At 33.3% G+C, this 12,284-nt stretch overlaps 3 protein-coding genes across 5 annotated transcripts; all 3 read right to left on the bottom strand.

The window, feature by feature from the left end:
* LOC311079595 (uncharacterized protein) lies at positions 1 to 2,052 on the bottom strand. The gene is made up of 6 exons (XM_084109167.1): positions 1,864 to 2,052; positions 1,395 to 1,748; positions 900 to 1,271; positions 694 to 822; positions 355 to 401; positions 1 to 277 (listed from the first exon to the last, which is right to left on the bottom strand). Exons 1-6 carry the CDS (start codon positions 1,931 to 1,933, stop codon positions 149 to 151), a joined length of 1,101 nt encoding a protein of 366 aa, XP_083965293.1. The 5' UTR covers positions 1,934 to 2,052; the 3' UTR covers positions 1 to 148.
* A 3,428-nt stretch (positions 2,053 to 5,480) lies between these two features.
* Positions 5,481 to 7,912, bottom strand: LOC311079602 (uncharacterized protein). Its single transcript, XM_084109179.1, has 6 exons — positions 7,847 to 7,912; positions 7,327 to 7,677; positions 7,087 to 7,137; positions 6,829 to 6,975; positions 6,622 to 6,653; positions 5,481 to 5,750 (listed from the first exon to the last, which is right to left on the bottom strand). Exons 1-6 carry the CDS (start codon positions 7,887 to 7,889, stop codon positions 5,643 to 5,645), a joined length of 732 nt encoding a protein of 243 aa, XP_083965305.1. The 5' UTR covers positions 7,890 to 7,912; the 3' UTR covers positions 5,481 to 5,642.
* A 12-nt stretch (positions 7,913 to 7,924) lies between these two features.
* On the bottom strand, positions 7,925 to 10,381 carry LOC311079599 (uncharacterized protein). Of its 3 annotated transcripts, none has more exons than XM_084109173.1 (6): positions 10,315 to 10,381; positions 9,806 to 10,156; positions 9,614 to 9,730; positions 9,302 to 9,451; positions 9,129 to 9,163; positions 7,925 to 8,572 (listed from the first exon to the last, which is right to left on the bottom strand). In XM_084109173.1, exons 1-6 carry the CDS (start codon positions 10,355 to 10,357, stop codon positions 8,492 to 8,494), a joined length of 777 nt encoding a protein of 258 aa, XP_083965299.1. In that variant the 5' UTR covers positions 10,358 to 10,381; the 3' UTR covers positions 7,925 to 8,491. The 3 variants fall into 3 exon arrangements, 2 of the variants coding, with proteins under 2 accessions (XP_083965299.1, XP_083965300.1); XM_084109174.1 differs by having other exon boundaries at positions 9,614 to 9,643; XR_014605425.1 differs by having other exon boundaries at positions 8,519 to 8,572; positions 9,129 to 9,196.
* Between the last annotated feature and the right edge of the window lie 1,903 nt (positions 10,382 to 12,284).

The raw sequence follows: 12,284 nt of genomic DNA, 5'->3' as shown, positions 1-12,284 counted from the left end.
TTGTTGTGGATGATAATAGAATCAAGTTTTTTGTAAGACAATGCCGTTTGTTTTATTAGAGCTCACAACAGCATTCAGATACATCAAATACAACTAATGAACACATAGGGCAATATTAGTTTAATTTAAATGTTATATCACATAATTATTATTTACTACTGTAATCTCTCGCAGCTGAGTACACTACATGTGTGCTTGAGCTTCTTTCAGTCTCGTGTCTGTTTGTGTTTCTTCCAGGGAAATGTACCGCTGCGTAGCTTATCTCCTCTGGTACACCCTAAAACCAACACCAAAGTACTCAGTATACATAGCTAAACGAATAAAACAAAGCAATGTAGTATATTTAAATTTTACCTCATTAGCAGGAGATGAAGAAAGTGTTGTTTGTAATGGCTGGGTTTCTGCAAAGAATATGCAGAATATGCTTTCTTTTTAGTTATGACATGATATTTACACATTTTGGTATGTTATACGTACATGTGTATTTTGCAGTAAGTAATCAAACCTCTCAATGATAAAATCAACATTTTGTTGTATTTTACAATTGAACATTAAATTCAGGATGATTTAATTTCATTTTTTGGACAGTTATACTTTTTGTTTTTATGTAATATAATCAGTGTCAGTAATGCTCTAATAATCAACATTATTGTACAATATTGTCTCAATATTCTTAAAATACAAATGGCTTACCAGAAAATGTTTCTTGTCGTTTTTGTGTTCTCTTACATAGAAGGATAGCGATGATCACCAAGCACAATATATTTGTTACTACCAAAACTGGGACCTTTAAGTCAGTCCAGGCCATCTCTGAAATTGGTTCTAAGATTTAAAAAAGTCAAAATATTCAAACTGCAATTAAAATGATTTAATGTATCGTATATAAATAATTTTCTCACCTCCAATATCAATCCTACTTCCATTTCCAAACAGTATCTCTCCACACATGGCCACAGCGCAGTAGTAAGTCCCAGCGTCAGTTAAACTGAGATTGGGGAGATTGTAGATGCAAGACTGTGTATGGAAATCTTTCTCAGAGCTCTTATTGCATTGATCGTTTCTGTTTCCATGCTTGTAAAGGATTCCTGGATGTGTATCTCCTGATTCTTGTCTAAACCAGTAGATGCTGTGATTTCCTTCACATCTTTCAGTGAGAACAGTACAGTGAAGATTCACAGAGTCTCCTGGGTTAAACTCATGCTCATTTACTCCAGTACTCAAGTCCACTCCTGACAAGAACTGCTTAATGTGATGTTGTCTTGTATTTACCCCTAAAATTAGAATAGGATTATACACACACACACACACACACACACACACATATATATATATATATATATATATATATATATATAATATATATATATATATATAGTTTTTCTAGGTTTACTTACCTTTATAGTTTAAAAACAGCCCATTACCGAAAGTTATATGATCATAGTCACGAGCACCGCAGTAATAGATTCCAGTGTCTGATGGCTTTAAGTCTTTTATGATTAAAGTAAAATTATTATTTTTCTTTACAGCTGTCAATCTTGTGTCATTCTTGAAGTCTCCGTAAAACGTTGGCGTTAAAGCATCAGTATAGAGACTGAGGATGCATGTTGGAGCTTCTCCCAGAGATTGCTTGAACCAGGAGACGTAGTTCTCTTGGTCTTCAGATATCAAGCACTCTAAAGTTATAGTTTCACCTGCAGCGAAGGTCTCCAGGACTTTCTTTTGAACTACAGCAGCAGATGTGATGAAGCCTGAGAAGAAAAAGCACAAGCAGGACCATCAGAGCAGATCAGAAAAACACCCTTTCATAAATATAAGGTAAGAATTAACTTTGCAGAACAAATCTCTCTTCCAGAGCAAACACACCTGTCCTAAAGAGTAGAAAAAATATCAGAAGTTTTAACATAGTTGAGGTCCTCTGTGCATTGGGCAACATCTTATGGAGCGTTTGTAAGACGTGTGGGTGTGAAACGCCTGGGTTTGGAGGAGTCAAGCCTTGTTTTTGCCTTGTAGATGATGTCTGGGTCTGATTGGCTGTTGTCGTTTTTCCATTCAGGCTGTCTGACCCAAGACGTATAGCATGTGATGTGGCTCATCTTTTGCTCTTATGCTTATTATTGGAGTCTCTGTGAATCTTGTGTAATGATCAACTGGTAATATTTAATCTTTGTGAACTCTCATTTTCAGTAGTTTTTGACCTTTATTTTCTTTCTTTCTTTCTTACAGCAAGCTCAGAATAAAATACATTTATTTGATCAAATATATTGATAACCAGTAGTAATGCAATGGATAACTAAACTCACGGTTCGGATCATATTCCGGTATTCCGGTCAGCAAAAAAAATTTAAGTAATAAAAATTGTATTACTTAAAGCCCACTTTTAAGTACATCGATAACACAGCAAAAATTTAGCTTTTAATAATTAAACATTATTAAAGACAAGTGAACAGTCAGTAATAAAATATGATCAAATACACAAATTACAAGCAGATGAATACAATATAACAATGTTACAAATAAAGTAAGGTCTAACAGTAGTATAGAAATAGAAATAGAAATGTAACCATTAAATGCAAAATAACACTATAGTGTTCACTGTATAAATTAAATATAGATTAAACTTTGTTAAAGATGTGTTTTGTTGTTTGATTAACATTAATGACACAGACAGCAGCAGATTTTTATAGGCTGCTGTCACTTTAAGAATTAATGAACGGATCCACATCCGATTTCTCTCTCAAATGTTTATGTTCACTTAAGACATAACCGACTGTGTTTACAAGAATACTTGGCGAGACAGGTATTTTAACATGCAAAGATTAAGTTGCAAAAGAGGTGTTCGCGCGCTATCTGAAACATGCCTCTCTTTGTGTGCGTGTTCTCTTACTCCTCTTCTTGTGCTTGAATTGTTTAAAATCACTTCAATCTGTAAATTGTCAAGAAAAAAAAAACACGTGCAAATGATAAACTTTCACTGTATGTTGAATAAACTTAGCAATTAATCCGCGAATCACATGCTGCTGAACCATGGGGCCTGATCAGTACGGATCACGGATCAACGGCTAATAACAGTCATTGTTTCAATAACATCATACTCACAAAATGATGTTTACTGACTGTATATAGTTTATAGTCTAGAAGTACAATGTATTTATAGGAAACATTTGAATTTTGTCATAGTTCTTCTTATAGCTCATCCAGTCATTTACTATTTCAGATAATTCAGCCGGTCATGGATGTTTGACACACTTTGCATGCTTTTTATGCCTAATCGATAATTTAACCGCAAAACACGTCCACTAACATGACCTCTAACAATAGTATCCTGTAAAACATTTCAAATAATGAAATAGTGCCCCCTATGTGCAGTCAATAGAAAAACACAGACTCACAACACATCCCTTTTGTCAAACTATTACAGCACATTTATATTCTCATCAGTTCCCCTAAATGTCACTATACAAGTATTCACTATTCAATTTTATTTTCCTATGTTAATGAAAATAACAGCATATTTATTCATGCAGTCGTTGTGCTCATGTACTGTAGTAGTTTACTCAGTCTAGGCAGTTCTGTGTGTTAAGTCATACACTTTTGGGGGTTTAAAAACAGCATTAGTTGAATGCAAACATATATTTACATTTGATATTAGAAATGGGCCTTTGTAAGAATTTTGCATTGAGAAATATGGGCTGAACTTCTATCAGCTGCACCTTCAGATCCAGAAATGCTTAGTTAAATGATCTGTTAGCATGTTAAAGTACAATACCCTTTTTGTATGTGGCACATTTTGAACCACTGCATGACAATTCAGAATAATATAAAGGTTCTTGAATTGTGGTGTGTTGGTAGTTAATGCTGGTGGACAAACTCTAAACACAGTTGTCTGCGCTTTGCTTTGACTCTTGGGTTTCACTGCAATAAGATGATGTATGGAAACTTTTACCCACAGAGACCTAAGCGCGCTTCAGGTCGTTTGTTTGTTCTATGTTACTTTCAGAAACAAAGGGTGACCGCAACCTAAGCTCTGTGGATTGAATTCATTGTCTTATATATATATATTTAGCGGCATAAGCGGTTTCCGAAACCATTCGTCAACATGTGAAAGGAACTAACGTGTGGTATGCATGCAGTTGCAGACCTTAACAGTGCATTGTGAAAAAAGTTAGCCTTTAACACATAATAATAAAAATAAGACATAGTACTATATTGAAGCACAATATGACAGTTAAATAATGGTGCTTGCACAGAAGCAAAGGAATCAAGTTTCAGTTCTGCACAGTGGTGAAAAATGTATTATGCATTAAGAGAAAAATTGTTGAAAAGTCTGTAAAAATAGGTCCCAATGTACTTTGTAAATTTGAAGCGTTCATTGTACGTACTGATTTTTTCGCAGGTGTTTACCGTTTTTTTTAATTACGTATTGCATTTTAGGGTTAATGAGCTTGGCCTGGAAAATGATACAATTGGAGAACAGTGACATTCCCTGAAAGCCAACAGAAATCAATTAAAAAAGTTTTTTGTTTTGTTTTGTTTTTCTTAAAATAAGAATTTTAAAATTTCTCTTTTATTATTGTTAGCACCATCAGCATGGGAAGTAATTACTGTAATACACAATAATAATACAAGCAATTTGAAAGACTTTTTTTGAAATGTCACCCATCTTCTGATGTCATTTGACCTCTTAAGTTCTTCACACATTTCAGCTTTAGTTTGCAACCAGTATCTGGAGCATTGCATGCATTCTGCAGTATCTTACAAAAAGGAAATATACTAATTTTTCATTTCTGAAAAAGATCTGCATCTTAATTTAAAAGTTTTTGTACTTTCATTACTGTTTCATAATCAAATTCTCAAGTATATATATATTTTTTATTCATGTGTTGACTTGTCACCTCACTCATAAACAAGGGGTATTTTGTCTGTGGTTCTGGAAAGTAGTGTGAAAGGCCTGTAGTGTGAATGTGTGGTTTAGCTGCAGTGAGGGTTGTGAGAGATGAGCCGGGGGTCAGTCTTATGAGTGGAAAACAGTCAGACTGTGATGTATAGATACACCCACTGACACACAGACATTTGAAAAAACCTTTATAAGATTTTATTTTTATTTTGAATATGGCTACATCACAATTTTTTGTTTTAAAAGCTTGTTCTGCTAATAAATTGTCTTGAGTAATATCAACATGTTCATCATGATCAGGCTAGACTGCTGCTGCTCTCAACATACTTTATTATGTGTACATAGATACAGTAATTATAACAATTTATTTTTTGATGTGTATATTTTTAGCTCTGCAATCTGGTCCGCTGAAGTTCCCCTCAACACGTCTCATTCTGCTCTGAACAGCTTCTTCCTGTCTGGGTCTGTATAGGAAATGATCTCATCACAACCCCTGCCTCTTCTGTAAGGGCCTTATATCTCCATGTTATATCTCCATGATACAGTATATACACAGATCTAAAATAAAGTTCTTAGTAGAACTTGACATGATTTCACAACTTTTATTGCTTCAAAAATATTAAACATTGCAGATCCCATATACACTTTAAATGTATGGCATTAGCATAGAAATATTAGAGTCTTGATAAAAATATAGCTTGTAAACATAACATTAGGCTACAGTATTGGACCATGTGTCATTGCTGGACTATCTAGTAGCAGAATACACAACATCTGTATCCTCAGCATGTCTGGCTGCTCTTCTGGTTTTCTGTTTTGAGAACTGTAGAGCAGCATACAGTGTTGATTGAGGCTCCTGCAACCGAACCAAAGATGCATTTATCAACAGAGCTACTGTAATCTTTCACTTATTAAATTTAAATAATATTCACTTATTAAATCAAATTAAAATGCACTTAGAAGAAAATCTGTGTGTTTTGCTAAATGAAGGCAAACGGTTATTATACATACGTGTATAAAATAGACTTAGTAACATCAAATTACATTCACTGTTGTTATGTAATTTTATTAATTCTAAGATTATAAGGTTTACCAATTCTGATATTGTGGGTAGTCGGGAAATAGTCAGGGAAAGAGAAAGTGGAATTTAACTGAAAGTGTTCATGATTTGTTCTCTCACACATATAAAACGGATGATAATTTTACCCATGCAAAATACTTTATATTTTATACCCTTTTATACCCTTTATTTAAGAATAAATCATATTTAATTTTGTTAAAATGATCTGTTTTGTAGATCTGGATTACAGATCAATATATAATTACAAAAATATTTCAACCATGCAGTTATTTTAAAGAACATGGCTAGTACTAAACGGAAAAAAGAAGCAGGCCTGCAGTCCGTATGTAAAAGATCATCAAGTAAGAAATTTTATATCGCCTGAAGAATGTTAGACATTTAAGAAATATTTAAAAACATCGATATTAGAAAAGTCAGTTTATAGTTTTCAGATTTTTGAACTCCTTTAAACAGCAGAGACACGCATATTCAAATATTTTTGTACACGGGTCAATATGATCTTTTCAGTAATTGCAACTCTACAAGAATATGTATATGCTTATATATATATATATCCTGCAGACCTCAGAATACTTCTGTGTGAAATATGCTTTGCATTTAATTTTTACATAGTGTAATCAAATAATTGTATATTAAGAATGTTTACCTCATGATGTTGTGTTACATGCTGATCAGCATCTGTGACAACAAAGAGAAAGAGAAATTTAGATGTTTATTCCAGATTTTGTTTTCCAATATAATTTGTTAAATACACTTGCTGATTTGTTAACAGTTATTTGCCATGTACACATCCAATACGTGAAAGCATTCACACTGGAATTAAATATCTTGAACTGAATAGATGTACTGTTACCTTTTTTCTGTGTTTTTCTGATCTTAACAATGAACAGTGTGAGAGGAATGATGATCAGAATAACAACAACACCACCAAAAATAAAGGTCAGTGTATAAAAGATGTTTCCAGGACAGTATTTTTCAGAAATCAAACTCCTCTTAAGATCTGTTAAAAGTAAATCACATTTTACTCAAACAAAACACAATCTAGATAAAGCATCATTGCATATGAAATTATGAATGTTATGAGTGTTAAAGAAATGCAGATGATAAACACCTTTATTTGTAACTTCGTAAGTTTCATTTTTCAGTGGCGTAACGCTCCTCTCTATGCAATAAATGAAGAATTGAAATATATGAGTCATTTAGAAAATCAACGCAACTTCTTGTTGCAGTCTGGAAATCATAAGGTTGTATGTCTGTACTTTGCAAAAAAAAATTTTTTTTTGATTATTCTACCATACATAATGTGGGCAAGCAGTTCCTCTACAATATGCTGTTGATAAAGAAAGATTACCTTTAATGTCCAGGTTTTTTCCATCTCCAAATGTGAACACCCGATTGTGCCAACCACAGTAGTACAGACCAGAATCAGAAATATCCACATTTAAAATTCTTAGGGAGCTGTTTTTGCTGTTCAGAGACATCACATGACGGTCTTGTTGAAAACCATTTAAATATGTTGGCACTACTTCAATATCGTAAGGTAACATCATGTATACAATAGTAAGAGGTACAGCACTGTTTGTTTGCTTGAACCAGTGCATGTTGTTTCCAATATTTAAGGTGTGTTGACACCAGATAGTGACATTATCTCCTGGTTGAGCTGACATATTGGTTGTCTGAGATGCTGTAGCTGTGAGCAAACCTAAAACCCACAGAGGGATAACAAATAACTTCATATTAATATTTAGAACACATAAATTGATGACACAAAAAATGCTGCATATCTCACACACCTAATGTTTACTATTTAATCCAGAATTAATTATTCCTATCTTGCATGACTAAAGCAATTATAGTGCAGTAATGCTTACCCATGCCACAGATCAGCAGCGCTGAAATGATTATATGAAACATTGCTGTACTGAATCAGACTAGAACCAACCAAGAAATTTAGATGAGGAAATCAATGTGCTTTATTTATATATGAGGGGGTGTGGCTTACGCCAACACCAAACTATGACAAACCTGTCAATCAACAGGCAACTTCACAGCACATATTGCCAATTCAAAACAAGAAGTTTCATTATTGATCAGATATATTGATTTTATGTTTTGTTTACTGCTTTAGCTCCCCATAGTTTCCCCACGGCACTTTTGAGAATACATTTTTCCAAATCAAATTTACAAAGAACTAAAAAGCATCTTTGACACTTATGTATGAACATGTCTTTAATTGATAATTTCTGAATTATATTATACATTTTACATGATACATTTTACCTGACCCACAAATTGTTAAACTTGATCTTATCCTGACTTTAATTCTCTGAAGACCCAGGGTTTGATGGAGCATGTCGGAACATCAGCTTTCTGCCTAACCATTTGACCTCCGATAATGAATAAATGAAAAAATAAACTGTGATATTGTTCAGGTGTTGATAATAAACCATTGTTAATTTTCAAATAATAAGTTTGAGGTTGTTTTATATTTCAATTAGTGTCCGTGTGTACACAGTTCAGTCCTCTGTATGTCTTCCTGCCGTTTTGGATCTCTTGTTTGAGAAATACACCGCAGCATATTCTACTGAATCATTTTCCTGCAAAGAAGCAGAAATGTCTTTCAAGATTCTAATCAGAAATTCTAAAAAGAAAACTAATCATATGACGTCTTAGATTTTATTCTCAAGCCTGTTTTTCTTATTTTTAGCCCAAAATAAATAATACAGCAAAAAAAAAAAAAAAAAGAGCAACAGTTCACGTCCAATAGCCAACAGAATTAGAAATAATATTGTTTAATCAGAATCAAAACAATTGTTAATACCAACAACACAAAAATATATATATTTTTTTAATGCGCAACAAATGTTGACGTTTGCTGACACAACTAAATTTACTAAATGGCAGAACACATGCAAATGTATTGTCGGCAAAATCAAAAGCATTTCTACCCATCATGGAGAAGCATAGCAGTAATTCATTTCCAATCAATTCATTAATGTCATCTTGTTGAAAGTCAATCAATGAAAGTGATTTTAGAAAGAAACAGAACTAAAACAGAGATTTGCTTGTTCTCATTTCTACTTTTTCTACTTCTAACCCTATTTTGAATTAGTTTTATTTAGCCTGTAACATAATCAAAGTCAGTGAGTTTACCTTGTCATCGTGCTGTTGTGTTTGACATTCAGCGGCTGTCACAAAGCACAGAAAAAGTCAATCAGTTGCTGTTGAGAATACATTTTTTGAAGAATGAATTCCACATTGGTGATTAACATTTATATTTGTGATTTCATTTGTGATTGATCTGTTTAAATGTGTAAATATTTTACCTTTTTTATGCTTCTGCCTTTTATGTTGCCTGATAATCGCCAAAAGGAGAGGAATAGTACATGTAAAAAAAATTATGCCACCAAATAGGAGAGTCAGCATGAAAAAAATGTCTCTAGAACACTCCTCAGACACAGGCGATTTCTCATCATCTGTAAAAAAGTGGACATTTCAATTTTACAATATTTATTACACCACTTAGTGATTCCACAAAGAACACATCTTGTATAATATTTTTTCCCCATGAATTTACTAGAGAGATATGAATCACCTGCAGTTTCAACTTAATATAGAAAGTAAAATAATAAACATACCCTTTTTTGAGGTTCCTTTGCCATTTTTCTCTGAATTGAAAACAGTTGGCCAGTGTGAGTCACTTACCATTGTGGCATTTACAATGGTATCTAAACTGTGGTGTTTTTCAACATGTGCTATTTATGACAAAATGAGAAAAAGAGCTATAAACATTATAAACATGAGAGTATATTGAGATTCAAAAAGATTACCTTTCACTTCAAGCCTGGTTCCATTGCCAAATTTCATGTAATATCCCGTAGCTCCACAAAAATAGAAGCCAGAATCAGAAATACTTGCATGCTTAATTGTTAGGGTTGTGCTTTTGCTGAACAGATTCATGGCAATTTGGTCTTTTGTGAAATTGTTGAAATAATTTGGCTGTACCGTCTGAAGACTCTCGGTGTATAGCATGCGCACAATAGTAATCGGCACATCACCGACTGTTTGTTTGAACCAGTACAGGTGTCCAGAAACATGGATAGCATGTGCACACCACATAGTGACACTTTGTCCTGGCTGAGCATTCATACTTGCTATAGAAAACATTACTTGGAGAAAACCTGAAAAACGTAAAAAGAAAAAAGAAAAGAAGTAAAGCCATAGTACACCACAAAACATAATTTTTACATTAAAATCTCTCCCCATTTTAATAACTCTCCAAAGATTTTATTACATGTCTCCCATCATAGAAATGTAGTTTACAGTAGATAAATCTTACCAGCCCCAAAGAGCAATAACGCTGCAGTTGAAATATGTAACATTTGTGCACTGAGTCAAACCAGAGCTGAAGAGGAAATTAAGTGGGCGATATCAATGTGTTTTATATATAAGAAGGAGGAGTGGCTTTTACCCCAGATAAAATATGCTCTCTACAGAGAACATAATCAAATACAAAATATGTACTGATGAAGGCACCATGTTAAGTCTTCTTTTATTCAGTGCTCTGAAAATGTTTGGGATTTCCTGAATGAATTAAATCTGCAAATAGTCAATAAATAATATATACAGCATATAGACCTATTAATGATTTTCAGCCTGTAAATTGATTTATCTGCTATTGCATCTATACACAGATTAGTGATGTCACTACTTGCCTAAAGGAACCCACTGTGTACCTTAGGCCTTGTCCACACTACGTTTTCATTTGAAAATGCATCTTTTTCTCTCCGTTTTGGCCTTCCGTCCACACTGACACAGCATTTTTATGAATGAAAACTGAGCTTTTTGAAAATGCTCTCAAAAGTGGATACATTTTAACCCTTTCACGCATAGTGGTCACTACAGTGGACAGCTATTAAAAATGCATTTTCTTGAATTTGCACAGGTTTTTATGGCAAAGTTGCACATCAATCTCTTCATTGGACCCTTGTGCATCATCCTATAAATTGTAATCAAGTGGCAAGCCTTTGTGTTTCGATTTTTTCCCCCTCCAATCCAAGATGGCCAAGGGTCAGTCAGACATGCCAAGTTGCTCCGGAATATCCACCCATTCCTTCTAATCTAGGAGACTCTTGTAGGTAAAAAAAATATTGCAGCATCAAGCAATATCTAATGAGTCATATCACAGTAAAATTTTCCAAGTTTTGATTTTAGATTGAGAGAAAACTCTGATTAATCACATGTCCACTGTAGTGGACGTCATGCATCAACTGCTATATTTCAGCTACAATTCATAATTATAATGTGAATATTGTTTTTGAAATTTAAAACTTAAAAACTTAATCTGCAGTGACTTTTTTTACTGTAAATAAATGTACTTGTATTATTAGAAAGTAATTTTCATTGACATTGAAAAAAGTCATGTGATTACATATGTATGACACTTGTAATACATTACTTTATTTGTTAGATCAAAAAGTAATCTGATTTCATAATGCACGTTATTGTAATGTGTTTTTTTACTCATAACATCAAAAAGTAATCTGATTACGTAATGCATGTTACTTGTAATGTGTTTCTTTACTCATAACATCAAAAAGTAAGCTGATTACATAATGCATGTTACTTGTAATGCGTTTCCTTACTCATAACATCAAAAAGTAATCTGATTATGTAATATGCGTTATTGTAATGCGTTTCTTCACTCATAACATCACAAAGTAATCTGATTACGTAATGCATGTTACTTGTAATGCGTTTCTTTACTTGTTACATAAAAAAAGTAATCTGATTAGGTAATGCACATTACTTGTAGTTAATTACTTGTTAGATCAAAAAGTAATCTGAATGGGTTATGCATGTTACTTGTAATGCGTTACCCCCAACACTGATCATTTCAGATGAGATTGAAAAAACGTATCGCTAGGTTTTCTCAGAGGGGGGCTATGATAGAAATGTGCATGTCCATCTTGAACATAATCAGAATTATCAACTAATAAGGGTAAATCTCCATACTCTGGTGCACTGGAGGGAGCATCTGAGTGGTTTCCACAGTTGTACCTTGACAGACTGTAGAAAAATCTGATGGAATCACGTCCTCATGTTCTGATATCAAAGATATGCGAAGTGCAACTTGTATGAAGCTGTATGAAGCCTTTGCAATATTTTGCATTTATATTTTTTGTATATATTTTATAGTTTTCACATGATTTGATATAATTGTATTGATTAGTTCGTTAAATTCACATACTTTATGTGTTTGATTATTGTCTTATATTAAATCTAGTATATCTTAAGTTTAAACCAAAC

This window comes from Abramis brama (genome assembly GCF_963993115.1).
Source record: "Abramis brama genome assembly, chromosome: 3".
Taxonomy (NCBI): Eukaryota; Metazoa; Chordata; class Actinopteri; order Cypriniformes; family Leuciscidae; genus Abramis; species Abramis brama.
The sequence above is the reverse complement of the archived record's forward strand: the minus strand, read 5'-3'. Positions and strand labels throughout refer to the sequence as shown.